General features: G+C 41.6%; 1 protein-coding gene across 2 annotated transcripts in view; it reads left to right on the plus strand.

Annotated features, from left to right (window-relative positions):
• PCDH11X (protocadherin 11 X-linked) overlaps nucleotides 1–16,544 on the plus strand; it is a 204,587-nt gene extending 188,043 nt beyond the window's left edge. The window contains exons 4-5 of one of the 2 annotated variants that reach the window (XM_044268644.1): nucleotides 13,720–13,809; nucleotides 15,801–16,544. In XM_044268644.1, coding sequence (XP_044124579.1) covers nucleotides 13,720–13,791 — 72 coding nt within the window. In that variant the 3' untranslated portion in view covers nucleotides 13,792–13,809; nucleotides 15,801–16,544. The remainder of the gene's footprint in view (nucleotides 1–13,719; nucleotides 13,810–15,800) is intronic. The other variant, XM_044268645.1, reaches the window with a different exon arrangement.
• The last annotated feature ends 10,088 nt before the right edge of the window (nucleotides 16,545–26,632 follow it).

Here is a 26,632-nt window from a genome sequence, read left to right on the forward strand (position 1 = left end):
CGTCTGATATCCCAGCACTACTCTCCAGTACATCCCTTTATGCTGCGCACTATGGAGGTAACAGCACCTGCTATGGGGCCCAGCATTCAATGGGGACCTTCTCCATGCAGAAAATCATAAGCTACAGTCATCTGCTGCTGAAGATAATCCTATGGTTGACAGGGACCCCATGGTAGTCCACACTGAGGTTTTGTAGGAGGTTTTTAGGGGAATTGCCCTGCAGGTTTTTCAGCCAAAGCCAGAAGTGGATTTAAAAGGAATTAGCAATATAAGAGGAGGACATGTCCTCTTCTCAGTTGGATCCACTTCTGGCTTTGGCTGAAAAACCTCCTCCGAAAAACTCTGTGTGAACGTAATGACGTAATGACCCTCGCAGGAATTGGGGACCAATGGAAGAAGAATGAAAATGTCAACTAAATATAGATGTTTATTTACATTTAGCAAATAGTTACATTGTATATAAGATAGAAACACGTGGGGTCTATTGTTATTATGTATCCGGCACAGACGTTACTCTGCCTCCCCCGCTACCTTATATCGCCGCGACGTGAAACAAGTGAAAGAGATTCGTAAGTTTGTAAGTTTACAGTTAATTTCTGAAACTGATGAGATGGAAATGACCGTTCTGTGTGTGTGAAGTAAGTGACATCCCAGCGATCAAGATGGTTTAGCTACATGTAGATCGGCACCACCCGTACAGGTAACCTTGTTATAACCTTACAGAGCTGGAGGTAGCAGAGCTCTCAGTGTATTAGCGGAGTAGCTGGAGGGGTTAACTATCCATTACGTAGCATAGTGAACTGCATGAGAGCTCATCTGGACGGGGACGCCTGCGAGACGCTGTGTGCTCCGTAATTCTATAGCAGAGAGGCGTGTGCCGTCAGAGTGTTAGTCGCTGCGCAGTGGACACATATTTGTAATCTTGCACATATTAGACCAGAAACTGCCGACATGAAGGCGAGGGCTGCACAGCGTGACACTGCAACGAGTGTCTTGAGACATTTATGTTGCACAACTTTTTTTGTAATGATAGTCAATGGTGTCGCACTGCGACATGTGGCGACTGGGAAACGACAGGTGCACAAAATCCAACTTGGATGTTTTTTTTTGCGACTGCCGTGTCTCCGTGGCAGTGTGTCTCATGTCCAAGTCCGACACCATTGACTATCTTTACAAAAAATGTTGCGTAACAGATAGTCGCACGACAAATGTCATTGTGTAGCCCTAGCCTAAAGGTGTAGAAATGTTACGGGTCTTTCACTGATTTCATCTGTTTCTTTCGTATACAGTGGTTCGCAGTGACTGACACTCGGCCCAGCATGAGGCCACTTTCACACGTGATTGTGAGCCAAAACCAGGTCCGGCTCTAAACACAGAACCGGAGCAGATCTTCCCCTCTACCTTATGTCTGTGGAGGCTCTAATCCTGGTTTTGGCTCCAATCACTGATGGAAATCACTGACCGAACACTGACGTGTGAATAAATCCTGCGAGAAGATAAAACCATTTATGAAACAATGTATCTCTGTAATGCTTAATTATACAGGCTGACGGAAACATCGAGACCTACTGATATGTACCCCAAGTGTCAGCATCATTATCCTGCACCCCAAGTGTCAGCATCATTATCCTGCACCCCAAGTGTCAGCGTCATTATCCTGTACCCCGAGTGTCAGTGTCATTATCCTGTACCCCGAGTGTCAGTGTCATTATCCTGTACCCCGAGTGTCAGTGTCATTATCCTGTACCCCGAGTGTCAGTGTCATTATCCTGTACCCCGAGTGTCAGTGTCATTATCCTGTACCCCGAGTGTCAGTGTCATTATCCTGTACCCCGAGTGTCAGTGTCATTATCCTGTACCCCGAGTGTCAGTTTAATTATCCTGTACCCCGAGTGTCAGCGTCATTATCCTGTACCCCGAGTGTCAGTGTCATTATCCTGTACCCCAAGTGTCAGTGTCATTATCCTGTACTCCAAGTGTCAGTGTCATTATCCTGTACCCCAAGTGTCAGCGTCATTATCCTGTACCCCAAGTGTCAGCGTCATTATCCTGTCCCCCAAGTGTCAGCGTCATTATCCTGTACCCCAAGTGTCAGCGTCATTATCCTGTACCCCGAGTGTCAGCGTCATTATCCTGTACCCCGAGTGTCAGCGTCATTATCCTGTACCCCGAGTGTCAGCGTCATTATCCTGTACCCCAAGTGTCAGCGTCATTATCCTGTACCCCGAGTGTCAGCGTCATTATCCTGTACCCCGAGTGTCAGCGTCATTATCCTGTACCCCAAGTGTCAGCGTCATTATCCTGTCCCCCAAGTGTCAGCGTCATTATCCTGTACCCCAAGTGTCAGCGTCATTATCCTGTACCCCAAGTGTCAGCGTCATTATCCTGTACCCCAAGTGTCAGCGTCATTATCCTGTACCCCAAGTGTCAGTGTCAGTATCCTGTACCCCAAGTGTCAGTGTCAAATGACATCATTAGATTGACAGGTTCAGTCCACAGATACATTTAGTAGCATAAATAATTAAAAGCTAAATGAAACATTGTGCAAATATATTATATAAAGGCAAATAAATAATCAATAGTGTATGTATATATATATATGTAAAATTAGTTTCAGTAACAAATTCTAATTAAATAATAGATTATAAAATAAATGATAATAAAAAATCAAGATGGCTGACATAGTCATTATTTATAATAGAAAGCTCTGTTAAAATAATTACTTATTCTTCTATATTCATTCATTGTGTTCTATGACTTCATTGAGCCCCTCAGGTATCAGCGTCTGCAGGCGAAATATCCGGTAGGATTCTTTATTTACTAATTGTTGGAGTCTATTTTTAGTGTTTGGAGGAATCCAGTCGATGATGGTGAGTTTTAGATCAGATATATCGCAATTGTGCTGTTCTGTTTCTAAACAAAACACATTAAAAAAAAACATAGAAGAAATACAAGTAACGAAAAACAACACCGTAGCGTCTCTACACAGCACAATCGCGATATATCTGTTCTAAAACTCACCATCAACGACTGGATTCCTCCAAACACTAAAAATAGACTCCAACAATTAGTAAATAAAGAATCCTACTGGATATTTCGCCTGCAGACGCTGATACCTGAAGGTATTCAGGCTTCCTACCACAAGCACTTACTATAGATGAATGAATATAGAAGAATAAGTAATTATTTTAACAGAGATTTATATTATAAATAATGACTTTATGTCAGCCATCTTCATTTTTTTAAATTTTAATTTATTTAATAATCTATTATTTAATTAGAATTTATTACTAAAACAGTGTATTGCTGCACTTTTAAGTCTAATTAAATATATATATATAGTTATATACTATCAATTATTTATTTATATAATATATTTGCACAACGTTTCATTTAGCTTTTAATTATTTATGCTACTAAATGCATCTGTGGACTGAACCTGTCAATCTAATGATGTCATATCCTGTTTTTTGTGTGTAAATTCTGGTGTGTGCCCCTCCTCTGGGTCAGCCTGAGGAAGCCGACGGAGCGTCGGTGAAACGTGTAGCTAAACTAAGACCCGATCACTTTGTTTATGTCTAGTTTTAAACTAAAATAAAGTGTGGTTAAATCTTAGCGCCCCGGTAGTACTGCCATTTTTTCCCCCTAAACTTACCATTGTCATTATCCTGTACCCCAAGTGTCATTGTCCTGTACCCCAAGTGTCATTGTCCTGTACCCCAAGTGTCAGCGTCATTATCCTGTACCCCGAGTGTCAGTGTCATTATCCTGTACCCCGAGTGTCAGTGTCATTATCCCGTACCCCAAGTGTCAGTGTCATTATCCTGTATCCCAAGTGTCAGTGTCATTATCCTGTATCCCAAGTGTCAGTGTCATTATCCTGTATCCCAAGTGTCAGTGTCATTATCCTCTTCCCCAAGTGTCAGTGTCATTATTCTGTACCCCGAGTGTCAGTGTCATTATCCTGTACCCCAAGTGTCAGTGTCATTATCCTGTACCCCGAGTGTCAGTGTCATTATCCTGTACCCCAAGTGTCAGTGTCATTATCCTGTACCCCGAGTGTCAGTGTCATTATCCTGTACCCCAAGTGTCAGTGTCATTATCCTGTACCCCCAGTGTCAGTGTCATTATCCTGTACCCCAAGTGTCAGTGTCATTATCCTGTATCCCCAGTGTCAGTGTCATTATCCTGTATCCCCAGTGTCAGTGTCATTATCCTGCACCCCAAGTGTCAGTGTCATTATCCTGTATCCCCAGTGTCAGTGTCATTATCCTGCACCCCAAGTGTCAGTGTCATTATCCTGTATCCCCAGTGTCAGTGTCATTATTCTGTACCCCGAGTGTCAGTGTCATTATCCTGTACCCCAAGTGTCAGTGTCATTATCCTGTATCCCCAGTGTCAGTGTCATTATCCTGTACCCCAAGTGTCAGTGTCATTATCCTGTACCCCAAGTGTCAGTGTCATTATCCTGTACCCCAAGTGTCAGTGTCATTATCCTGTACCCCGAGTGTCAGCATCATTATCCTGTACCCCGAGTGTCAGTGTCATTATCCTCTTCCCCAAGTGTCAGTGTCATTATCCTCTTCCCCAAGTGTCAGTGTCATTATCCTGTACCCCAAGTGTCAGTGTCATTATCCTGTACCCCAAGTGTCAGCATCATTATCCTGTACCCCGAATGTCAGTGTCATTATCCTCTTCCCCAAGTGTCAGTGTCATTATCCTCTTCCCCAAGTGTCAGTGTCATTATCCTGCACCCCAAGTGTCAGTGTCATTATCCTGTACCCCAAGTGTCAGCATCATTATCCTGTACCCCGAGTGTCAGTGTCATTATCCTCTTCCCCAAGTGTCAGTGTCATTATCCTGTACCCCAAGTGTCAGCATCATTATCCTGTACCCCGAATGTCAGTGTCATTATCCTCTTCCCCAAGTGTCAGTGTCATTATCCTCTTCCCAAGTGTCAGTGTCATTATCCTGTACCCCAAGTGTCAGCATCATTATCCTGTATCCCAAGTGTCAGTGTCATTATCCTCTTCCCCAAGTGTCAGTGTCATTATCCTGTACCCCGAGTGTCAGTGTCATTATCCTCTTCCCCAAGTGTCAGTGTCATTATCCTGTACCCCAAGTGTCAGCATCATTATCCTGTATCCCAAGTGTCAGTGTCATTATCCTCTTCCCCAAGTGTCAGTGTCATTATTCTGTACCCCGAGTGTCAGTGTCATTATTCTGTACCCCGAGTGTCAGTGTCATTATCCTCTTCCCCAAGTGTCAGTATGGAAGAAAAAAAAATCCCAGGGAGGGGTGCTCTATGGAGAAGTATCACGGGGTGGAGATAACGGCTAGGTGTGCAGGTAGGTAGGAACGCTCTCCAGAAAGAGTTGAGCGAGCGCAGGCACAAACATATTGGAAACATATTGCACTCTCCAGGGGGAGATACACATGTAGCTGTAGCACCTCCAAATTGATCCCTGAATTTGAAGCAAAGAAAACCAGGAAGAAGCCGGCTTGAGAGCCGCAGGTTACCATCTAACGCGTTTCAGGCATGTGCGCCCCCTTCATCAGACACCGTCAGTGGCTGTCAGTAGAAGTCATTTCCTGTATGACGAGGGGATCATGAAGTGTTTCAGTGGTGAGGGATTTGTGAATATGACTTTTTTTATCGTTTTACACCAGGCAATTGGCCGGACAACCTCTGCATCTGATTTATGGTTCGGTGCAAATTTCCCCCAATATCTGTTCCTTATTACACCATCTGCTGAGAGGAGAGTGACGGGGGAGGGACAGAGCTCTCAGAGAATAGAGGAGGGCCTCGATGTGTCCCCGTCTACCTCCTCCTCTACTCTTCTACAGTTCACCTCTGTAAACCTAAGGGCTTGTGCACTCGGCCGTAAGTGTTTTGTGGTCAGAAAATTGCGGATCCGCAAAACACAATTCCCCGCCGAGTGCATGACGACTTTTTTAGTTTATTTTTACTTCTGCAGAAATGTCTTATCCTTTTCTGCAAAACGGACAAGAATAGGACGTGTTCTATTTTTTTGGCTGGGCCGCGGAATGGAGTTGCAGTCTCATTTAGATGAATAGGTCTGCAGCCGATCTGCAGAAACATGGATCGGATGCGGACTGTAACTACGGCCGTGTGCATGAGCCCTAAGGCCTCATGCACACAACCGTTTTTTTTTAAGGTTAGCAAAAACGGGGTCCGTAGGTCCGTGATCCGTGACCGTTTTTTCGTCCGTGGGTCTTCCTTGATTTTTGGAGGATCCACGGACATGAAAAATGAAAAAAAAAATCAAAGTCAAGTTTGCCATTGAAATGATAGGAGAAAACGGACACGGATCACGGACACGGATGACAATCTTGTGTGCATCCGTGTTTTTTCACGGACCCATTGACTTGAATGGGTCCGTGAACCGTTGGCCGTGAAAAAAATAGGACAGGTCATATTTTTTTCACGGCCAGGAAACACGGATCACGGATGCGGCTGCCAAACGGTGCATTTTCCGATTTTTCCACGGACCCATTGAAAGTCAATGGGTCCGCGAAAAAAAACGGAAAACGGCACAACGGCCACGGATGCACACAACGGTCGTGTGCATGAGGCCTAATCCCGATAATCTTCTAGGTCCCCGACAAGTAGAGGCGGTGAATCCATCGGAACCAGGGTCTTATTCTGGTAAAATATTTGAACCCTGGTTCATGTCCATCGTAAAGCACAGTACATTCTGAATGAGGAAAGACAGCAGTCATCAATATAAGGGGAGCAGTATGGCAGCCGGGCGGATGCCTGTACACGTAAGACGTTCCTGCAGATCTGCGGGATGATGGTCTTTATAGTCACTGGTTCCCGTCTGTAGATCCGGGCTGTGGAGTTTGGTGACTGCAGTAGCTGCCATGAGTTGCACATTGAGATATTAGAGGCAGGTTGTAGATGATACAGTATATACTGGGACCCAGTATCCCAGTCCTTCGTAGCTCTTGGAATCACATGGGCTTCCGGGGCCGCCACCAGCATCCTCTCCCATCCATCATTTTTATTTGCATAGTAATTGAAAATCAGGGCAAGAACATCTTGATTTTTATGGAGTATCTAAGAAGGTTTACTGATGATGTGCTGAAGGGCGGCTGGAAAAGATAGAACATTTACATAAAACAACATTAACTTGTGCAGTTCCTGAGAAGATTTACTTAAAGGGGATGTGAACTAAAGCAAATGTACCTGTTGCTTTCTGCTGTTGACTGTTCCTGCTTTTATTTCCAGGACCTGCTTTCTTGTTTCATTAATTTGTATTGATTTTTTTTTCATTTCTAACAGTTTAATGTTATGACCTTTTTTCTATGACAAAGCTGCTTGTACAGCTGCAAGTTCAGAGCTCAGGGGGCGTTCCCTGCCTTCCTCCTCTCTATCCTATTCTTATTGCTCGAGTTTTTTTGCTTGCGTCTTCTCTTTCTGGGAGATAATGCAAATGGAGAGCAGGAAAGAAGTACATTATTGTAAGACTAGATAGACAGAGGGAGTGGAGAATGTCAGGACGGCCAGATCAGACACCAGGGGGTTGGTTTGTAGCCATGAAGACCCATAGCTCTGCTTAGGAGATGAATACACAATACACAGGATTTTTTATCAGGGCTATTTGAAAAGGGGCTTCATTTCTCATGGTCGGTGACCTGAAGGAAAAAACGGTGCATAGCCATATTCTGACCCGCATACATTTTTTATATTTCCATCTACGGAACTAGGCGGTTTCAGGGGTTATTTTTTGCGGGGCGATCTGTAGTTTTTATTGATGCCATTTTGGATTGTGTAACTTTCTAATCACTTTTTATTCAATTTTTTGGGGAAGGTGAAACAACAACAAAAAAATAGTTAATTGTCAATTTTGATATTTTTTTTTCATTCACAGGAAAAATATATTTATATTTTAATAGTTCTGGCACTTTGGTATACGGTGATGTATATTATCTTTATTTATTGTTTATTCATTTTTATTTTTATTATGAGGAAAGTATGTTGATTAGAATTTTTATATATTATAATATTTTTTTTTTTATATATATACTTTTTTAAAGCCACCTAGGGGACCTGAATGTGCAATCATTAAGTAGCTTCTCCCATATAGCACTGTGATTTAATAGAGTAGTGTATAGGAAATTCAATATATTCTAATGCTGCACTGCCACCTGCAGGCCTACATTGGAATATGTCTGTGAAAGGCTGGGTGGCCTCATAATGGCTCCAGCCTATCACCACAAATGAATGTGATGAATCTTAGCGCAGCTGACCATGGCATCTGAGGGGTTAAATGTCTGTTATCAGATCAAAGACATTAGCCTCGGATGTATGCTGTGTGAAATAACAGACACCCAGTGCTTATGGCGTCTACTTCGCTCTAGTTATCTTCAAAGATACAGTATCCACTCTACATGTACAGTGCATGTCGTCAAAAGGGTAATTACATTTAAATGGTTACTATACTTTTCAAAAGCTTTGCATAATAGGAGTACAGGTGAATCCAAGAAACTGTGTAATATATGTTATCAGAGAAAAATGCTTCTTTATTTTCCCTCTTCAACTAACATTTTCTGCTATGTCTGTCTTGAGAGAGGAGACAAACTGTCAACTCACTGAAGTCTATGAAGAGGTGAGGGGATGCAGGGCAGAGAGATGCACCCATAGTACTCATAGAGGTCTATGTAGAGGGGCAGTGAAGGAGGAGGAAGACGATACAGAGAGACATACACACTGAGAAACACACATGCTGTTTATAGAAGTCTATGGAGAGGGAAGGGAGGAGGAAGGAAAAGTGTAGCGAGGCACACATACTGCCTATAGAAGTCTATGGAGAGGGGAGGGAGGAGGAAGGAAAAGTGTAGAGAGGCACACATACTGCCTATAGAAGTCTATGGAGAGGGAAGGGAGGAGGAAGGAAAAGTGTAGAGAGGCACACATACTGCCTATTAGAGTCTATGGAGAGGGGAGGTTTAAGAGGAGGAAGGTGATGCAGAGACACACACACACATACTGCCTATAGAAGTCTATAGAAGAAGGTGGTACAGAGAGACATAAACACTTGATGTCCTTTGTAGTTTATGGAGAGGGGAGGGGGAGGAATGAGCTGCTAGAGGAAGAACAAAGCATTTTGTCTGATAAAATACATTGTATAGTTTTTTTTCTTTTTATATTTACCTCTTCTATTGATTCCTGCAAAGCGTTTATTTAAGAATCCCTCCTGCATTGGCTCTTGTGGAAGGTAGCATTGCTTTTCAGTCCTTCATATTAAGGAAGCAGGAAATTTATGGTTACAGATATGAGACTAGAGCATGGTGATCAGTGGCCTACGTTATTTTATTAAAAACAGCAAAAAACAAACAAATGGCTGCTTTATCCCAGAAACAGCGCCACACCTGCCCATGGGTATGTCTGGTACTGCAGCACATTGTAGCAAAGAAGGCTAGCTGCAATACCAGACACAGCCTGTGCACCAGTGTGGCGCTCTTTTGGCATCCATGATTGATCAAAATGACGTATATCTTCCACGTTGTATACATCAAGTCCTTGAAATAGGTCATTCATAGTCATGGCACGATACTTTTGTATCTGTTGCCCCGTCCCTTTCTTCCTATCATTTTATGTGTTATGGAAACAACACTATTAATACATGTCGGGGCAGGGGGAGTGCGCAGTGGGCGGGGCTAGGCGCACAAACAGTTAACCTGAATACCGCCTCATTATATTGTAGGCATCTCAGAGTGGCGCATCAGCAGATCCTGATTTACAGGGTGGAATGTCCCACAGTATATTAATCAAGCACAGAGTGTCCTATATACATGGCTGTAAATTAGTTCCACCGCATTAAACAGCATCAGTTGATATATTTCATATTCATGATTTTTTATTTTTTTTGCCGCGGCCATAAAACTATGAGAATATACGACACCGGCCCCAGTCATCTGCTTATATTCTGCTAATTTAATTGAACCATATGAGACATTGTATCAGTGCCAAGGAATTAATATATCTCATCTGCGGCCAGCTTTAAAGAACAGGAACATGGCGGCCCCCTCTGTAAATCACAGGCCAAATGGAGGTGTTCTCAGGCTCTGTAATGGAGTGTTTGTCCTGGGCGGCCATGACTCTGAGCAGTTACTCCATGAAATGTTTGTCTGCCAAGAAGTGACCCCCGTCCTCTGTGACGTGTTCTTAAAGGGCGATGTCCGCTTTTTCTAGAACAGTTCCTTTCTAGCAGGTTCTGGAGCTTTTATACTGTTGGCTTTGTTCTTTAGTCATTAGTCAGGATGTTGTACTTTCACTATAGTACTTAAAGGGGTTATCAGATATCTAAAATATCCCCAGCCCCCCCAATGCCCGGGCCCCTTGTATGGACTATACTTACCTGTTCCCCGTCACCCTTGTCACTCCGGATCCTTGCACAGCCACCAGTGCATCTCCCCAACGCTCGGATCAAAACATCCGGCGGGGGGTTCGGGGGCAGTGCAGGCAATGGCTGGCCGCGACAGTGACCATTTGATTGGCTGTTCCCCAGGGGCGTAGCTCTTGCACCAGGGCCCATGAGCCTTTAGCTACGCCCCTGCTGTTCCCCCTGTCGCCGGATGCCTGGGAGCAGGTAAGTATAATCCATTGAAGACGCCCTTTAAAGGTATTGTGTCATCAGAAAACGACCAAAGTTTTATAATTTTTGTTAAATTTATTTCACATTTTCTATGCCACTATATTTAAAAATCCAAAAATCTTGCAATTTTAGCACTGACCATTAGGTCTAATAATATGTCAGTACTTCTTGTCCTGTACGGCCATGTCATTATCATCACAGGTAGGATTACAATGACAGATATCACCATGTAACTGTTCACAATAGGTGATATCACAGCTTTCCTGCTCCCTCCTGACCTCTGCACTGATCACACAGCATGTGTGCAGAGCTGTTCTCACCATCAAAGTGATGGACACAGCAGCAGAACCCGGCGGACCCCGTGATATAATGCATCCATATAATAAGACTGCTCACATTTGCATTGGTTATTTTCATTTCGGATTCCTTTGCCATTTCATGCTTCGTCATTCCATTCAGAAAAAAAAAGAAAAGCCAGTCTGATAACATGACAGATCCATTATAAAAGAATCATCATTTCTAGCAGATAGATTGTGATTCTGACAGATTATTACATCATGGGTCCTGTAACAATATGGACGCAGCCTATTAAATACCCAACCCCCACCGTATCCCATCCAGCAAACACTGTATCACTTTGCATGTTCTCTTGTGCGTTTACTGGAAACTGTTGCAAAATAAAACGGATACATTGTGCTTCGTGTAGTGCAGGGACTGGAGGGGCAGAGCAAGACGGCAGGATTCAAGTAGCATCAAAGGGGAGTCCATGTGTCCTGCTCCGTCACCTCTGGCCCAGGGGATAACACAATGTATACATTTTACTGTTCCTTTTAATAAACGTCTCCCATAAAAGACCCAATGGACACATCAGTCTCATGTGTTATAAACATCAGACCAGTGTGATCCCAGCAGCTTGGTACCCTACCAGTCCCAAAAGTGACCTGATCCCAGTCCTACCAGTTGACCTGAGTGGTAAGGTCTGCTCCTTCATGTGCATCGTGTATTTGAGGTGTAAGTAGGTACAACGAATCATTGTGGATGATAGGTACGTATCACCGAGGTGCCTGGAGTAAGAGCCGGTTTTTATATGTCAGCAGCAGTTGCTGTTTGACACCATAATACTTAGTATGGCTGTATAGCTGATCCGGGACGACTCTTACTGGGAGTAGTCAAAGTGCTGGGTGGGTGACTACTCCCCATGTTTCAGGCCGGGTTTTGCCAGGCCTAAAAAACAGCCAGCACTGCCAGGTGAGGAGGATTACCTCAGTCTGACAGTGGAGCTGGGATCTGAGGCTTGTGCCATGCTGGAGGACTGAGACCCGTCTGTAAGGGAAACGGGCCCCCTAAATCCTGCTATGGACTGCTGGAGGCAAAACTGCCAACAAGGTCATTTTTCTTATGTGGACTTTTCATTGTGTGTGAACGAAGACCAAGAGTGCAAAGTGAATCCGAAAAAAAGCAATGGAGGCAGCATGTCCGGTAAAAAAACCCTTTAATGGGCACAGCCAAGTGAACTTAACGTGCAAAAAAGTTGTGACGTTTCGGCCGCTTCACAGCCTTTGTCAAACAAGAGTGCAAGAGTGCAAAGTGACGTTTTGTTTTTGCTTTATGTGTTGATTTAAGAAATGGTCATTTGCCTCTGTACTGCGTCCGCACACCCTGTCCACCAGAGCGAATCCCCACAGAGGACATAATTGGCGGGTGTAATTTCACTTGTTTTTTTTGCGGACGCAAAATCCTGCTAGAAATGTTTCTATAGTTTTTATCCAATAATTCAGAATATTTGATAATCCCACACATGTTACGGTATATCTAATGGATGCCGGATTAACAGAGTTGTGTTACTGTGTTATAGAGGTGACCTTTTTATTTAGATGTGTAGCTTTAGGCTGCATAAAGACTTTAATTATTTTAGAGCACCCCTTGGTGTCCATATCATCCTGCTGAACTTGAATGCTGCCCAGAATCCTTTTCTTTTATTATCCACGTGATATAGGCAATTATATACAGCCTCCTTACAACTGTTCACTGTTAAAATCCACATATATTGTAATAATTAGCTTTACTTATCTCAGACTGAATATTATACTCCAATCACATCCAAAGTTTCATTCATAATTCTGCTGGTCATCTATTCTTTTGATACAGTCAAGCACAAACATAACCTTTGTCCAGAATTACAAGCACGTGGCCTCTTTTTTGCAGAATCCTGTCCACAGTTTGTGTGTGTTGTTGCAGCTGAGCCCCATTCACCTCAATAGAGCGGAGTTGCAATATCAGATACAACCCAAGGACAGATGGGGTGCACTTTATGGAGGGAAGCAGCTATAATTTTTTGTAGTCCTGTTGACACCAAATCTGAGATCCCACAATGCACAGCACACTTGTGGCACAAATTCATCAGAACTGTGAATGCAGCTCTTGCTGTGACTGGAGTATATAAAATGTAAGATAAATTGCAGTATATACACTTTTATGATTTGTTCTTTCAAAATATATTCTGTTTTTAAGTTTCCAGTTTTTTTTACTACTAGTAACAGGGTAGACCGTCAGCTTTGTGTCTTTCTTCCTATGTGTATCTACCTTACTGTCTCCCTCCCCGTCATTGTGTCCAGTCTTGGATTTGCCGTCTTTGTGACAGCCGGCAGGAATCCTCCATGAATTCTGCTCTTATTTTTCTTTCCATTTCCTCTCTGTATGCAGAAAATCTATGAAGGCAATATTTCAATTCTCCAGCCTTCCGTACTCCAGGACCACCGTGGAGTGCATACTGTACTGAAGGCAATCGTAGATTTTCTGGAATCCTTAGTTTAGAACTGTCCAAAAATTCTGGAAATCTGATGGTCTGGCAGTACACTAGTATATAGAATTGGAACTTTTTCTGGGAAAATGTACAATGATCTGTTCTACGAGTATACATGAAAGCGGTCTTCAGCTCTTTGCTCTCCAGCTGTTCATACTTGGAGTTCTTGGGCAGCTGAAGAGTCATAGGTTGGAGACCATCAGTATTCAGTCTTGTGCTGTCAATTGTGAGAATTGTAGACTTTGCCTTTTTATCTCTGTGCTTCACCTTCATCTCTTCCCTTTATTTCAGCCCCTTCGCTTTCACTGGATACTTGACAATGCAGCGTCAGTTAATGTTGGGCAGCCTACAGCAGTGTCTTGATCACTGTTTGCTGTCTTGGTGAGTGATCCTTATCCTTAGAACCATTTGCTTTCCATATTCAGACACTAATGTTAGATGTCCACTGGTAGAGGTAACTATTACTTTCCAGTGCCCCTTTAAGAAGTCTTTGATTTGGGTTGGCTCGCAGATCGGAGACATGGTTAGTAGATGCCATATGACCAAACGTAGCTAGATCCTGCTACGTGGCTGGAACGCCATTGGAAGGAACACAGTTTTTGTCTTTCTAATGAACTTCCAAGTCATGGAGGCCATCAACAGGGCTTCTGGTCAGAAGATGACCTTAAACAGCAACTACTTTTCCATTGATTTTCCAGATAATTTTAGTCTACACATGGTTATATCTGTACCCAGCTGCTCATTGTTGGCTACAATATGACTTTTGTGTCTTGGAAGCTTTAGTCGTTTTTTTTTGTATAATCTTATATGTTTATCTAGTGACCCATTCTAAGATCCAGACTAAAAAATTTTTCCCCCAATTCTAAAATCCAGAATTTAAGATTTCTTACCAGTAATACCATCTAGTCTTTAGGTAAGAAACGTTAATGTTCTTTTTAAAACCTATAGGCTGCATCTAGTTCTTAAATCCTTACATAGACATTGAGATTAGTGTTTTCCTGTAGCTTTGCTGACGGTTATCCTTTAAGTCTGAGAGATGCTAAGAAGGTTAGTAAAGTACAGCATCAAATATTATTAGAAAAGCTTCATAAAAACTGTCTAATTCTGGTACTGTAGGTTGGACTGTGTTCAATAAAGTGGACTGAGTAAGCTAGACATGACTGTGGTGACCTGACTCATTGACTGTGCAGAGTTTCATGAATTGAGTCAATAATCATTCAGTTTTTAAAAAAAATAGGCTCAACAAACTCGTAATAACTATGGTTGACTGACTCAATGACTTTAGGGAATCAATAATCTTCTAGGGCAGTATTTCTAATCATTCCTAACTCAACCATCCCCTACTCAACAAATGACATCAAAGTAATCCCAACGTTTGATCCAATACTATACTGTCTATTAAAATGGCTGGTAGATATATGGTATGTTCCCCCTGGGTTATATGTGCCAAAGGTTGAAAAAATCTGGAGCTTGGTTAACTGAGTCAGTGTCCATGTGTTGCTTTATAAATTGACTCACTGATTATTTACGGTTTGGTAAACTCAATAAACTTCAGTGAACCGGCTCACTGACCATATACTGTGGAGTATGGTAAACCCACTCGATGTGACTGTGGTGAAGTGACTCCATGACCATCTTGTGTTTTTTTTAATTGACCTAATGATCACTCAGGGTTAAATAAGGAAATGATCTAGAAAGAACTTTAGTCAACTCAGTGACAATGAAGGGGTTGGTAAATTGATGCATTGAGCTAGAAAGGACCATAGTGGGGTAGCTCCATGACCATCTAAGGTTTATTTAAGCAGCACATTGATTTTCTAATAACTATATGACTGATGAGTGACTGTGGTGAATGAACTCCTAGAGTTTGGTAAAAATGACTAATAACTGTGATGAACCTACACAAGGATGAATGTAGTTCTGGGCAAACCCAATCAATGTCCACTTAGTTTTGGTGAAAAGACTCAATGAAGTTCTAACGATTGTGATGAACTGACTGAATGACCATGTTGACCATATTACTGTGTTAAGTTAACTTAATGAACATGTAGCATTTGATAAAATGACTCAATGATGTTCTACACATTATTAAAACTGACTCTAATCATTGACTCTAGTGTTGACCCCATTGTGGTGATGTTACTCAATGGCCACGTAGCATTTTGTCATTTGAAGTTCCAAAGATTATTCAAACTGACTCAATGACCACGTTGACTCCATTGTTGTGATAAGTTACTCAATGACCATGTAGCATTTGGTAAAATGACTTAATAACCTTGTAATGATTATGATGAAGTGACTCAATGAGCATGTAGTTTTTGGTGAAATGGTTCGGGAAGAACTTTTTCTCATGCTGTTTCTCTATTTGCCAGCTCTGAGAACGTCACCGCATCTGAGGTCATGTACTGAGATCGTTTGCGTACACAATGAGGTTTAACCAGCAAACGCCGAATATGGAAACAGCACGAGAAAAAAAACCTTTCTACTGACTCTGATTGGCGAAGACTTTAATTTGGATGTGGAGACGAACCCCTTCCAGCACCCATAATGAAAGGTATCCAGGGCAAGATGTCGTCTATGTACCTATCCTTCAAGGACAACAAACTTTGTGTCATACTGTAGTCATCAAAACCAAGGTAGAACTATGAAAAGGACTCTTCCCCATCGCTCACTTGGAGGGATGGTTATAAGTATGATATCAATTGTTTTCAAATATTGCTTGTACAAATATATATCTTTTTTTCTTTTTTGCTTCTTTTGCTTTTTTCTTTTTATTTATTTTTATTTATATAATCTGGTTGTTAATATTGAATTAGGGAGCAATAAAACATATGCATCAATGTAAAAAAAAACACACAGAATGTAACCTTTATACACAAACTTTTTAAAGATATGTTTCCTATAATGTACATTTAATAGACGTGTGTGTAATTTAACAGATTGCTAATTTGCTGGATTACCCTATAGTTTTCTTAAACAAAAAAAAAACAAAAAACCTACAAATGAGACAATAGGATATACAAGCAGAGGAGATGATTTGTATTCTGCAACAATTCAGATTTTCATGCTTTTTTTCTTTTTTCTAATCCAGAAGAGTATTTAAAGGAATATGGTGTTCCCCTTAACATATATTGCTCAATAAAGTGACAGCGTTTTTTTTTAAATTATGTGGCGTATTTGTTTTATGGTATTGCACACTGCATTCATTGTTTTCTTACATTTATCAAAAGTAACCTTTGTAAATATTAGTTTTACCGAAACAAACAAATGTATCTGGGTAAGAATAGAGCTTAGTGGAGATCATACACCAAGCATTGAGGATAGATGGATATGAGATGTTGTGCAGATATGGGGGAAAATCACTGCACAGTTACAATGGTTTCAAAAATAGAGGTGTTAATAGTTTTTTTTTATCAGTTAATAAAATGCAAAGTTAATGAACAAAAAATAAATCTGAATTCAATCAATATTTTGCGTGACACCTTCCCCTCTTTGCCTTCAGCTTCAGTTCTAGATGCACTTGCACAATATTTGTGAAGGAACTTGGCAGGGAGTTTGTTACAAACATCTTGGAGAATGAACCACTGATCTTTGGTGACTGTAGCATTTCTCAAATCCTTCTGTCTCTTCATGTAATCTCAAACAGACTTTAAGATGTTAAGATCAGGGCTCTGTGGGGGCCATATCATACAATCAGGGCTCATTCAGGACGGCCAGTATGCTATCCGCAAAAATGCAGATCCGTTTTTTTGGCGGATTAGATGCTGACCCATTCACTTCTATGGGGCCCTTTTCTATTCCATGGTTCCGCGAAACAAATGAAACATGTCCTATACTTGTCAGTGAAAATCAGGATATGGCCCCATTGAAGTCTATGGGTCCTCAAAAATACCTGAATGCTATCCTGTTTTTTTGCCCAAGAAACGGATAGCATTCAGTATTTTTGCAGACAGCATACAGCCGTCTGAATGAGCCCTCAGGGAGACATTTGGCTGGCTCCAAATGTATTCCTGCAGCAGGTCATTGACCTTGAACATACAGCCAATATCATGAAGAACCAATCTCAGTGTACAGAACAACAAGGAGTCCTGGATGACATGGTCCTCACAGAACCCTGATCTCATTTTGGATTACATGAAGAGATAGAAGGATCTGAGATGGCCTACATCCACAGAAGATCTGTATTTAGTTATTTAAGATATTTGGAACCACCTTCTTGTTACTTCAGTGGGCCAGTACCTCAGGTGGGCACAGGCACCGCTCCACTCACTCACAGCAGTTCCAGAGTTCCAGTAGCAGGCCCAGCTGCCTGTGTCCTGTGGATCTATTAGAAGTATTCTTCACTGAACCTTACCTCATTCTGCAGTATTGCAAGGGTCAACCCCTCCTTTGGTTCTGTGTCACTACTAATATGTTAATCAGCTGTGTTATGTATGCTGTTATCTTTGTCTCACTCACTGCCTGAGCAATAGGTTTACTAGCTTGCTAAATCCTGCAAAGGTTCTTTAATCTGCTTGCCTGCACTTGTACCGACTTCTGCCTGATTCTCGGATTCTGACCATCTACCTATTGACCTGACCCATGTCTGATCGCCATATTGACCCTGAGCTGCCTTCTCTGGCCTTTGGACTTAGTTTCATGGATTTGCATGAACTTTGGCCTGTTACTGACTACGAATTTTGACTGATCCCTCGGTGCCCTGCATCAGTGGCTCTGACCCCTAACTGTAAGCTGTCAACCACACTGGAACTACTCCAGGAGGTAGTGGCCTGGTGGCTGTCTGCAGCAAAATCGGATGTAGGGGTGAAAGGGTCTATAGAGGTTGAAGGGTGAATACCAGGGGTGCCAGGATAAGGCCCTTAGGTTTAGCCCAAAATCACATTGGTTGGTAGACATAGTAGTTCCACTCCATGGTTCTTCAAAAACTGAGTGCAAGTGTACCTAGAAACAATGATGCTGTTTTGAAGACAAAGGGCAGTCAAAGTATTGATTAGATTTAATTTAGGTTTCTATTTGTTTATTCATTTTGCATTTTATTAATTGACAAAAATATACTATTAGCACCTCTATTTTTGAAAGTGTTCTTCTTTTGCAGCATTTTTTCACAACTGCAAAATATTTTTGCACTATACTGTAGATAGATAGATATGAGATACATAAATAGGTAGACAGATAAATATTAGATAGATGTGTTACATAGACATTAGAGAGAGATATATTAGATAACAATTTAGCTGTATTTCCTTCTGTTCTATCACATTAATATTTGCATCTGGGTGCAATGAATTGTTGCCATGATGAAATCACATGACCTCAGTAGCCAATCACTGATAACAATGATACATATTATTCAGAGTACAGTAATTGCGTATGTCACAGGAATTCTTTATGGATTATGTGTCATCGCACTGAGATATCATTTTCACGACAGCAAGCTCAACAAAGGCTAATGGTGGGAACAAGAGGGGAATTTAGAAGCAACAAAGTTTACTGTTATTTTCCTATTTGGAGGATAAGAATGTAAAATTAGAATAAGCCATAGATAAAATAAATGATGACGCCGACCACTAACATCAAAGTCTCAAAGGCGCACTGGGCGAGGCAATGAACTGATTGATCTGGATACTGGTGTTGACAAACACATTCATAGGATTCCGCATATGTAGTCACATCCCCGGACTCACTTTTATCTCAGGTCCTCAAATTCTGTCTGAGGTAAGCAACATGTAATAGGTAATAATTAGAGATGAGCGAATCGAATACCACGAAGTGGAATTCAATCTGAATTTCAGGATAAATTTGATTGATTCACCTAGAAGCCGAATTTCCTCGTTCTTCATGTCAGCGAATCAATTTATCCTGAAATAGTATAAAAACTGTGATAGTGCCGCCCCTGTGATTGTGCCCTTCAGATGCCGCGTTCATACATGATTTCGGCATCTGAGTGTAAATTGTACACTGTTTTTAACAATAAAAAACAAACTTACCGCCTTCATTTGCTCGCGACGGGCCGCCAGCCACCATCTTGCTTGAAGATCTCGGCTGAAATACCATGCGGCCTGAGATTACAGTGTCACGCCGGCCGGTGTGATGACGTAATCTCACGCCGCACGGGATTTCGGCCGAGATCTTCAAGCAAGATGGCGGAGAACGGCACGTCACAAGCAAATGGAGGCGGTAAGTTTGTTTTTTTATTGTTAAAAACGGTGTACAATTTACACTCAGATGCCGCAATCATGTATGAACGCGGCATTTTAGGAGCACAATGACGGGGGCGGCACTATCGCAGCTCCCTGTCATTGCACCCCCTACTCACAAAAAAATGTGCTTCATGACGAAGTAATTTGTAACGAAGCAAAATTTTTTGTAAAATTCGGCGAAGCAGCCGAATCGAATTTTGCTGAAATTCGCTCATCTCTAGTAATAATAAACACAAACTATACCTAGTTCAATAAAAATGTGCTCCTTAAAGCAGCTCTGACTCATCTCCTACCTGATGGCAGCAGAGGATAGAGTGGGGGAAGCTGAGTTCGGTGATATATAGTTTTTTATGATTTGATTTAGTATTTTACCATAAAAATGTGTTTAAATTCTGCAAGAACTCATGGTAAAAGCCTGTGAGTCCTTTTTGCTCCACCCACTGAAGCCCTGTATGTGGGCGGAGTCATCAGGACTCACAGGTTTTCTCTTGACAAATGGAAGCATTTAAACGTCCTTTTACATTAAAATACTGAATCAAATCCTAGAAAACCTTATATCCCTGAGCTCAGTGTCTTCTTGTCTATCCCACGCTGTCTTGAGATATCAGATCTAAAGATTTACTTAAAATACATTTCAGTTTATTGGCTAATACATGTTCTTTTTGTAAAATGTGCTTTAGCTTATTTACTATAATTGTGTGTAGAGACTGGCAGAGGGAATATATAGCTTAAATGAATAAGATGTTGGATGGTTGACATCTCGATGTTCGATGTGCTGGCTCTCACCAGAATTGCTGAAAGAAAAAAATAATAATAATTTCAAAGTCAGTGCCTTGCTTTAGATTTATTTCCTTACTTATGGCTGAAGCGGAGCTTTGGAGATGAATCGACGCGCACCCTAGTGCCTGATAGCATCTGGAAATTGACAATAATCATTTTGATGGTGCGGTAAGCAGCAGAAGGGAAGACACAGCGTGAACTTCATAAGTCAATTTCATTGTTCAATAACAGACTGTAAAACTTGATTTTGGAGTTGGTGAATTAGGTGCCTGTGACCTTTATATAACTCCGCGGAGAGGCGAGCGCAACCCAACAGTGCCGTTTATTCCAATCACTTTGTTTTTTCCTAAACAGACTGATGTAAAGGAGCCTATGAGAGCGCCACCCTTATTATCCAAACGACTGGTAGATATTAAAATTTAATTCAGAATGGCATAAAAACGGCAAAATGAGGAGAAAAATAAAGTATTGTAATGGTGTGAAAATAATTCGGGGCATTAAAAGTCAAAATATGACTGTGAAATAGTCCTGCAACAACTGGAACAAAACCTAATGAATAAAAAAATATGCAAACGTTATTATTGTGGCTCCGAAATTGCATATTTTAAAAGTAATAATATGTATAAAAGAAAATTCAAAAGTGAGCAAGACATTAGGTTCAGATGTGTAAAATAATAGAGGCACTAAAGCAACGCAACAGTAAATATATATAAAAACATTTTATGTTGTGATTACCCTACAGCAGAAATTTCTCACTTTTGGCACTTGCGCCTAACTCAAGGTCAATGCGTGAACGAAAAGCACACTGCGCACGTACACATGCCTCTCCATTTACTGCTATGGGACTTTGAGAGTCCAAAGAAGTGAGTGGAGAGCAAGCCGCACATGCCCGGCCGCCCCTCCATGCACTGCTGTGGGATTGCCAATATCAAAATCTCGTATCAGTGATAGGAGGGTGCCATAGGGCCATATTCTTGAGAGCAGGTTCCAGAAACGGAACCCATACCTATCAGGCATTTGACATATCCTATTCACATGCCACAAATGTCCCAGATAGGAGAGCCCCTTTAAACCTATATTAACTGCCAACCAATTTAAACAGTATCAATGGTCTATTTTATATTAGCCAATATTCCAGCCTGCCTCATCAGTCGTAGTATTAGCTGACCTACTGTAATTAAAGGCTATGTACACCTTTTTTGAGGCAATTTTTTTATGATTGCATGTTACTCATTTTTGGCTAATTATTTTTTTCAATTGGCCTTTATTAAAAATATTGAGCCATTCTGTCACAAAGGGTTAACAGTTTTTCTAGCTGTGTGACTGGTACTTTCACTTTGTGTCATCACCTAATAAACCTTATCTCTAAATTACTAAGAGGTCATAAACACTTATTTAAGCCACATTCTTATCAATAGGATAAAAACGGAGCTATAATGAGTGTCAAAGAGCAGAGATAAGGAGCCCGTTTGCTCCTGGTCCGACGGAAAAGTCAGAAAATACAGAGGCTGCTACTAGAGCATGTCCGCTCTGTACAGAAAAAAGGATGCCATATTTTTTTATAAAAAAATTATTTAGTTTAGCTTAAAATGAGTACAATGCAATCCTAATAATTAAAAGAATTCCTTCTAAGGTGTACATAGCCTTTAAAACCCTCCTGCCTTCATCCACATAAATTCATACCTGGCAACTTGTGCTTTGTAGGATCCTATTTGATAAGACCTTCTCTAGTTCATTGTACTGAAATATATATATATATACAGGTCCTTCTAAAAAAATTAGCATATTGTGATAAAGTTCATTATTTTCTGTAATGTACTGATAAACATTAGACTTTCATATATTTTAGATTCATTACACACAACTGAAGTAGTTCAAACCTTTTATTGTTTTAATATTGATGATTTTGGCATACAGCTCATGAAAACCCAAATTTCCTATCTAAAAAAATTAGCATATTTCATCCGACCAATAAAAGAAAAGTGTTTTTAAAACAAAAAAAGTCAACCTTCAAATAATTATGTTCAGTTATGCACTCAATACTTGGTCGGGAATCCTTTTGCAGAAATGACTGCTTCAATGCGGCGTGGCATGGTAGGCAATCAGCCTGTGGCACTGCTGAGGTGTTATGGAGGCCCAGAATGCTTCGATAGCGGCCTTAAAGAGGACCTTTCACTACTCTACAAACGGAAAAACTAACTATACCTGTGGGCAGAGCGGCGCCCAGGGGTCCCCCTGCACTTACTAGTAAGTCTGGGCGCCGCTCCGTTCGCCCGGTATAGGCTCCGGTGTCTGCGCTCCCTGACTGATTTCTTGTAGGAGGCGTGTCCCTTGCTGCACTGCTGGCCAATCGCAGCGCACAGCTCATAGCCAGGCTATGAGCTGTGCGCTGCGATTGGCCAGCAGTGCAGCAAGGGACACGCCTCCTACAAGAAATCAGTCAGGGAGCGCAGACACCGGAGCCTATACCGGGCGAACGGAGCGGCGCCCAGACTTACTAGTAAGTGCAGGGGGACCCCTGGGCGCCACTCTGCCCACAGGTATAGTTAGTTTTTAGTTTGTAGAGTAGTGAAAGGTCCTCTTTAAGCTCATCCAGAGTGTTGGGTCTTGCGTCTCTCAACTTTCTCTTCCCAATATCCCACAGATTCTCTATGGGGTTCAGGTCAGGAGAGTTGGCAGGCCAATTGAGCACAGTAATACCATGGTCAGTAAACCAGTTACCAGTGGTGTTGGCACTGTGAGCAGGTGCCAGGTCGTGCTGAAAAATAAAATCTTCATCTCCATAAAGCTTTTCAGCAGATGGAAGCATGAAGTGCTCCAAAATCTCTTGATAGCGGCTGCATTGACCCTGCCCTTGATAAAATACAGTGGACCAACACCAGCAGCTGACATGGCACCCCAGACCATCACTGACTGTGGGTACTTGACACTGGACTTCAGGCATTTTGGCATTTCCCTCTCCCCAGTCTTCCTCCAGACTCTGGCACCTTGATTTCCGAATGACATGCAAAATTTGCTTTCATCCGAAAAAAGTACTTTGGACCACTGAGCAACAGTCCAGTGCTGCTTCTCTGTAGCCCAGGTCAGGCGCTTCTGCCACTGTTTCTGGGGAATGCGGCACCTGTAGCCCATTTCCTGCACACGCCTGTACACGGGGGCTCTGGATGTTTCTACTCCAGACTCAGTCCACTGCTTCCGCAGGTTCCCCAAGGTCTGGAATCGGTCCTACTCCACAATCTTCCTCAGGGTCCGGTCACCTCTTCTCGTTGTGCAGCGTTTTCTGCCACACTTTTTCCTTCCCACAGACTTCCCACTGAGGTGCCTTGATACAGCGCTCTGGGAACAGCCTATTCGTTCAGAAATTTCTTTCTGTGTCTTACCCTCTTGCTTGAGGGTGTCAATGATGGCCTTCTGGACAGCAGTCAGGTCGGCAGTCTTACCCATGATTGCTGTTTTGAGTAATGAACCAGGCTGGGAGTTTTTAAAAGCCTCAGGAATCTTTTGCAGGTGTTTAGAGTTAATTAGTTGATTCAGATGATTAGGTTAATAGCTCATTTAGAGAACCTTTTCATGATATGCTAATTTTTTTAGATAGGAATTTGGGGTTTTCATGAGCTGTATGCCAAAATCATCAATATTAAAACAATAAAAGGCTTGAACTACTTCAGTTGTGTGTAATGAATCTAAAATATATGAAAGTCTAATGTTTATCAGTACATTACAGAAAATAATGAACTTTATCACAATATGCTAATTTTTTTAGAAGGACCTGTATATATATATATATTTTTTTTTTGTGATATATTTATTTTTCTTATATTTCTGTGCATGAACTGTGAAGAGCAGTTTCAGAAATTAATCGACTCATCAATGTCCATTTGAGCTGTAGTGCGCATGCACAGTGATATGTACAGTCGTGGCCAAATGTTTTGAGAATGACACAAATATTAGTTTTCACAAAGTTTGCTGCTAAACTGCTTTTAGATCTTTGTTTCAGTTGTTTCTGTGATGTAGTGAAATATAATTACTCGCACTTCATACGTTTCAGAGGCTTTTATCAACAATTACATGACATTTATGCAAAGAGTCAGAATTTGCAGTGTTGGCCCTTCTTTTTCAGGACCTCTGCAATCCGACTGGGCATGCTCTCAATCAACTTCTGGGCCAATTCCTGACTGATAGCAACCCATTCTTTCATAATAACTTCTTGGAGTTTGTCAGAATTAGTAGTTTTTGTTTGTCCACCCGCCTCTTGAGGATTGACCACAAGTTCTCAATGGGATTAAGATCTGGGGAGTTTCCAGGCCATGGACCCAAAATGTCAATGTTTTGGTCCCCGAGCCACTTAGTTATCACTTTTGCCTAATGGCACGGTGCTCCATCGTGCTGGAAAATGCATTGGTCTTCACCAAACTGTTGTTGGATTATTGGAAGAAGTTGCTGTTGGAGGGTGTTTTGGTGCCATTCTTTATTCATGGCTGTGTTTTTGGGCAAAATTGTGAGTGAGCCCACTCCCTTGGATGAGAAGCAACCCCACACATGAATGGTCTCAGGATGCTTTACTGTTGGCATGACACAGGACTGATGGTAGCGCTCACCTTTTCTTCTCTGGACAAGCCTTTTTCCTGATGCCCCAAACAATAGGAAAGAGGCTTCATCGGAGAATATGACTTTGCCCCAGTCCTCAGCAGTCCATTCACCAAACTTTCTGCAAAAGATCAATCTGTCCCTGATGGTTTTTTTTGGAGAGAATTGGCTTCTTTGCTGCCCTTCTTGACACCAGGCCATCTTCCAAAAGTCTTGGCCTCACTGTGCGTGCAGATGCACTCACACCTGCCTGCTGCCATTCCTGAGCAAGCACTGCACTGGTGGCACTCCGATCCCGCAGCCGAGTCCTCTTTAGGAGACGATCCTGGCACTTGCTGGACTTTCTTGGATGCCCTGAAGCCTTCTTAACCAGAATTGAACCTCTTTCCTTGAAGTTCTTGATGATCCTATAAATTGTTGATTGAGGTGCAATCTTAGTAGCCACAATATCCTTGCCTGTGAAGCCATTTTTATGCAACGCAATGATGGCTGCATGCGTTTCTTTGCAGGTCACCATGGTTAACAATGGAAGAACAATGATTTCAAGCATCACCCTCCTTTTAACAGGTAAAGTCTGCCATTTTAACCCAATCAGCCTGACATAATGATCTCCACCCTTGTGCTCGTCAACATTCTCACCTGAGTTACCAAGACGATTACTGAAATGATCTCAGCAGGTCCTTTAATGACAGCAATGAAATTCAGTGGAAAGGTTTTTGGGGATTAAGTTAATTTTCATGGCAAAGAAGGACTATGCAATTCATCTGATCCCTCTTCATAACATTCTGGAGTATATGCAAATTTCTATTATAAAACCTTAAGCAGCAACTTTTCCAATTTCCAATATTTTATGTAATTCTCAAAACTTTTGGCCACGACTGTACATAGGATGCTGTACAGGGAGAGGGAGGAGAAGCTGCATTGTCCTCATCAGTTATGGTCCACCATCTTGGTAATAGAGGTAGTCCCTGTCATTGTAAGCTGCAGCTTGGCAGCCAATTGTGAAGGCTCATCAGCGAGTGAGAAAACTGAAAAATGTTATTATTTAAAATGTATTTATTTTTGTAACATGTAGGATTAACCCCTTAGTGACCACTAATACGCCTTTTTACTGATGTAAACAAAGGGGTTTTTAGCTAAACAGCTGGCTTTAATCAATCATTACATGTTCCCAAAATGGTGCATTAAAGACTATAACTCATCCTGCAAAAAATAAGACCTCATACAAGTACATTGATGAAAAATGGTGTCCCATGTGATCATTATCCTTTCATAATCCTTTAGATCATAGAGAAAAACAAGTCGGTAAAACTTGCTTTGCCAGCATGTCGCCTACAGCTGAGCCATATTGCCCTGATAGAAGATGATGGAGACTGACAACCACTGTATTATGAATGTGTCCTTCCATATATTTTGTCTTGGCTGAATATATCCCGAGATACGTGGCTCAAGATGCCCAGCTTGGTAAAAAAAAATAAAAAAAAATATGATTTTCCGATACTTTGTCACAAGATGTCTATCCTGTATATGGCTATATGTGGCCTCCTACTGGTTGGGATGTGAATTGTAGCCTACCAAAGGTTTTGCAGGCATGTTGTGATATTGGATTTGATTTAATGAGAAATTTAGAGTTCTTA

The sequence above is a fragment of the Bufo gargarizans genome, chromosome 9, assembly GCF_014858855.1.
Source record: "Bufo gargarizans isolate SCDJY-AF-19 chromosome 9, ASM1485885v1, whole genome shotgun sequence".
NCBI lineage: Eukaryota > Metazoa > Chordata > Amphibia > Anura > Bufonidae > Bufo > Bufo gargarizans.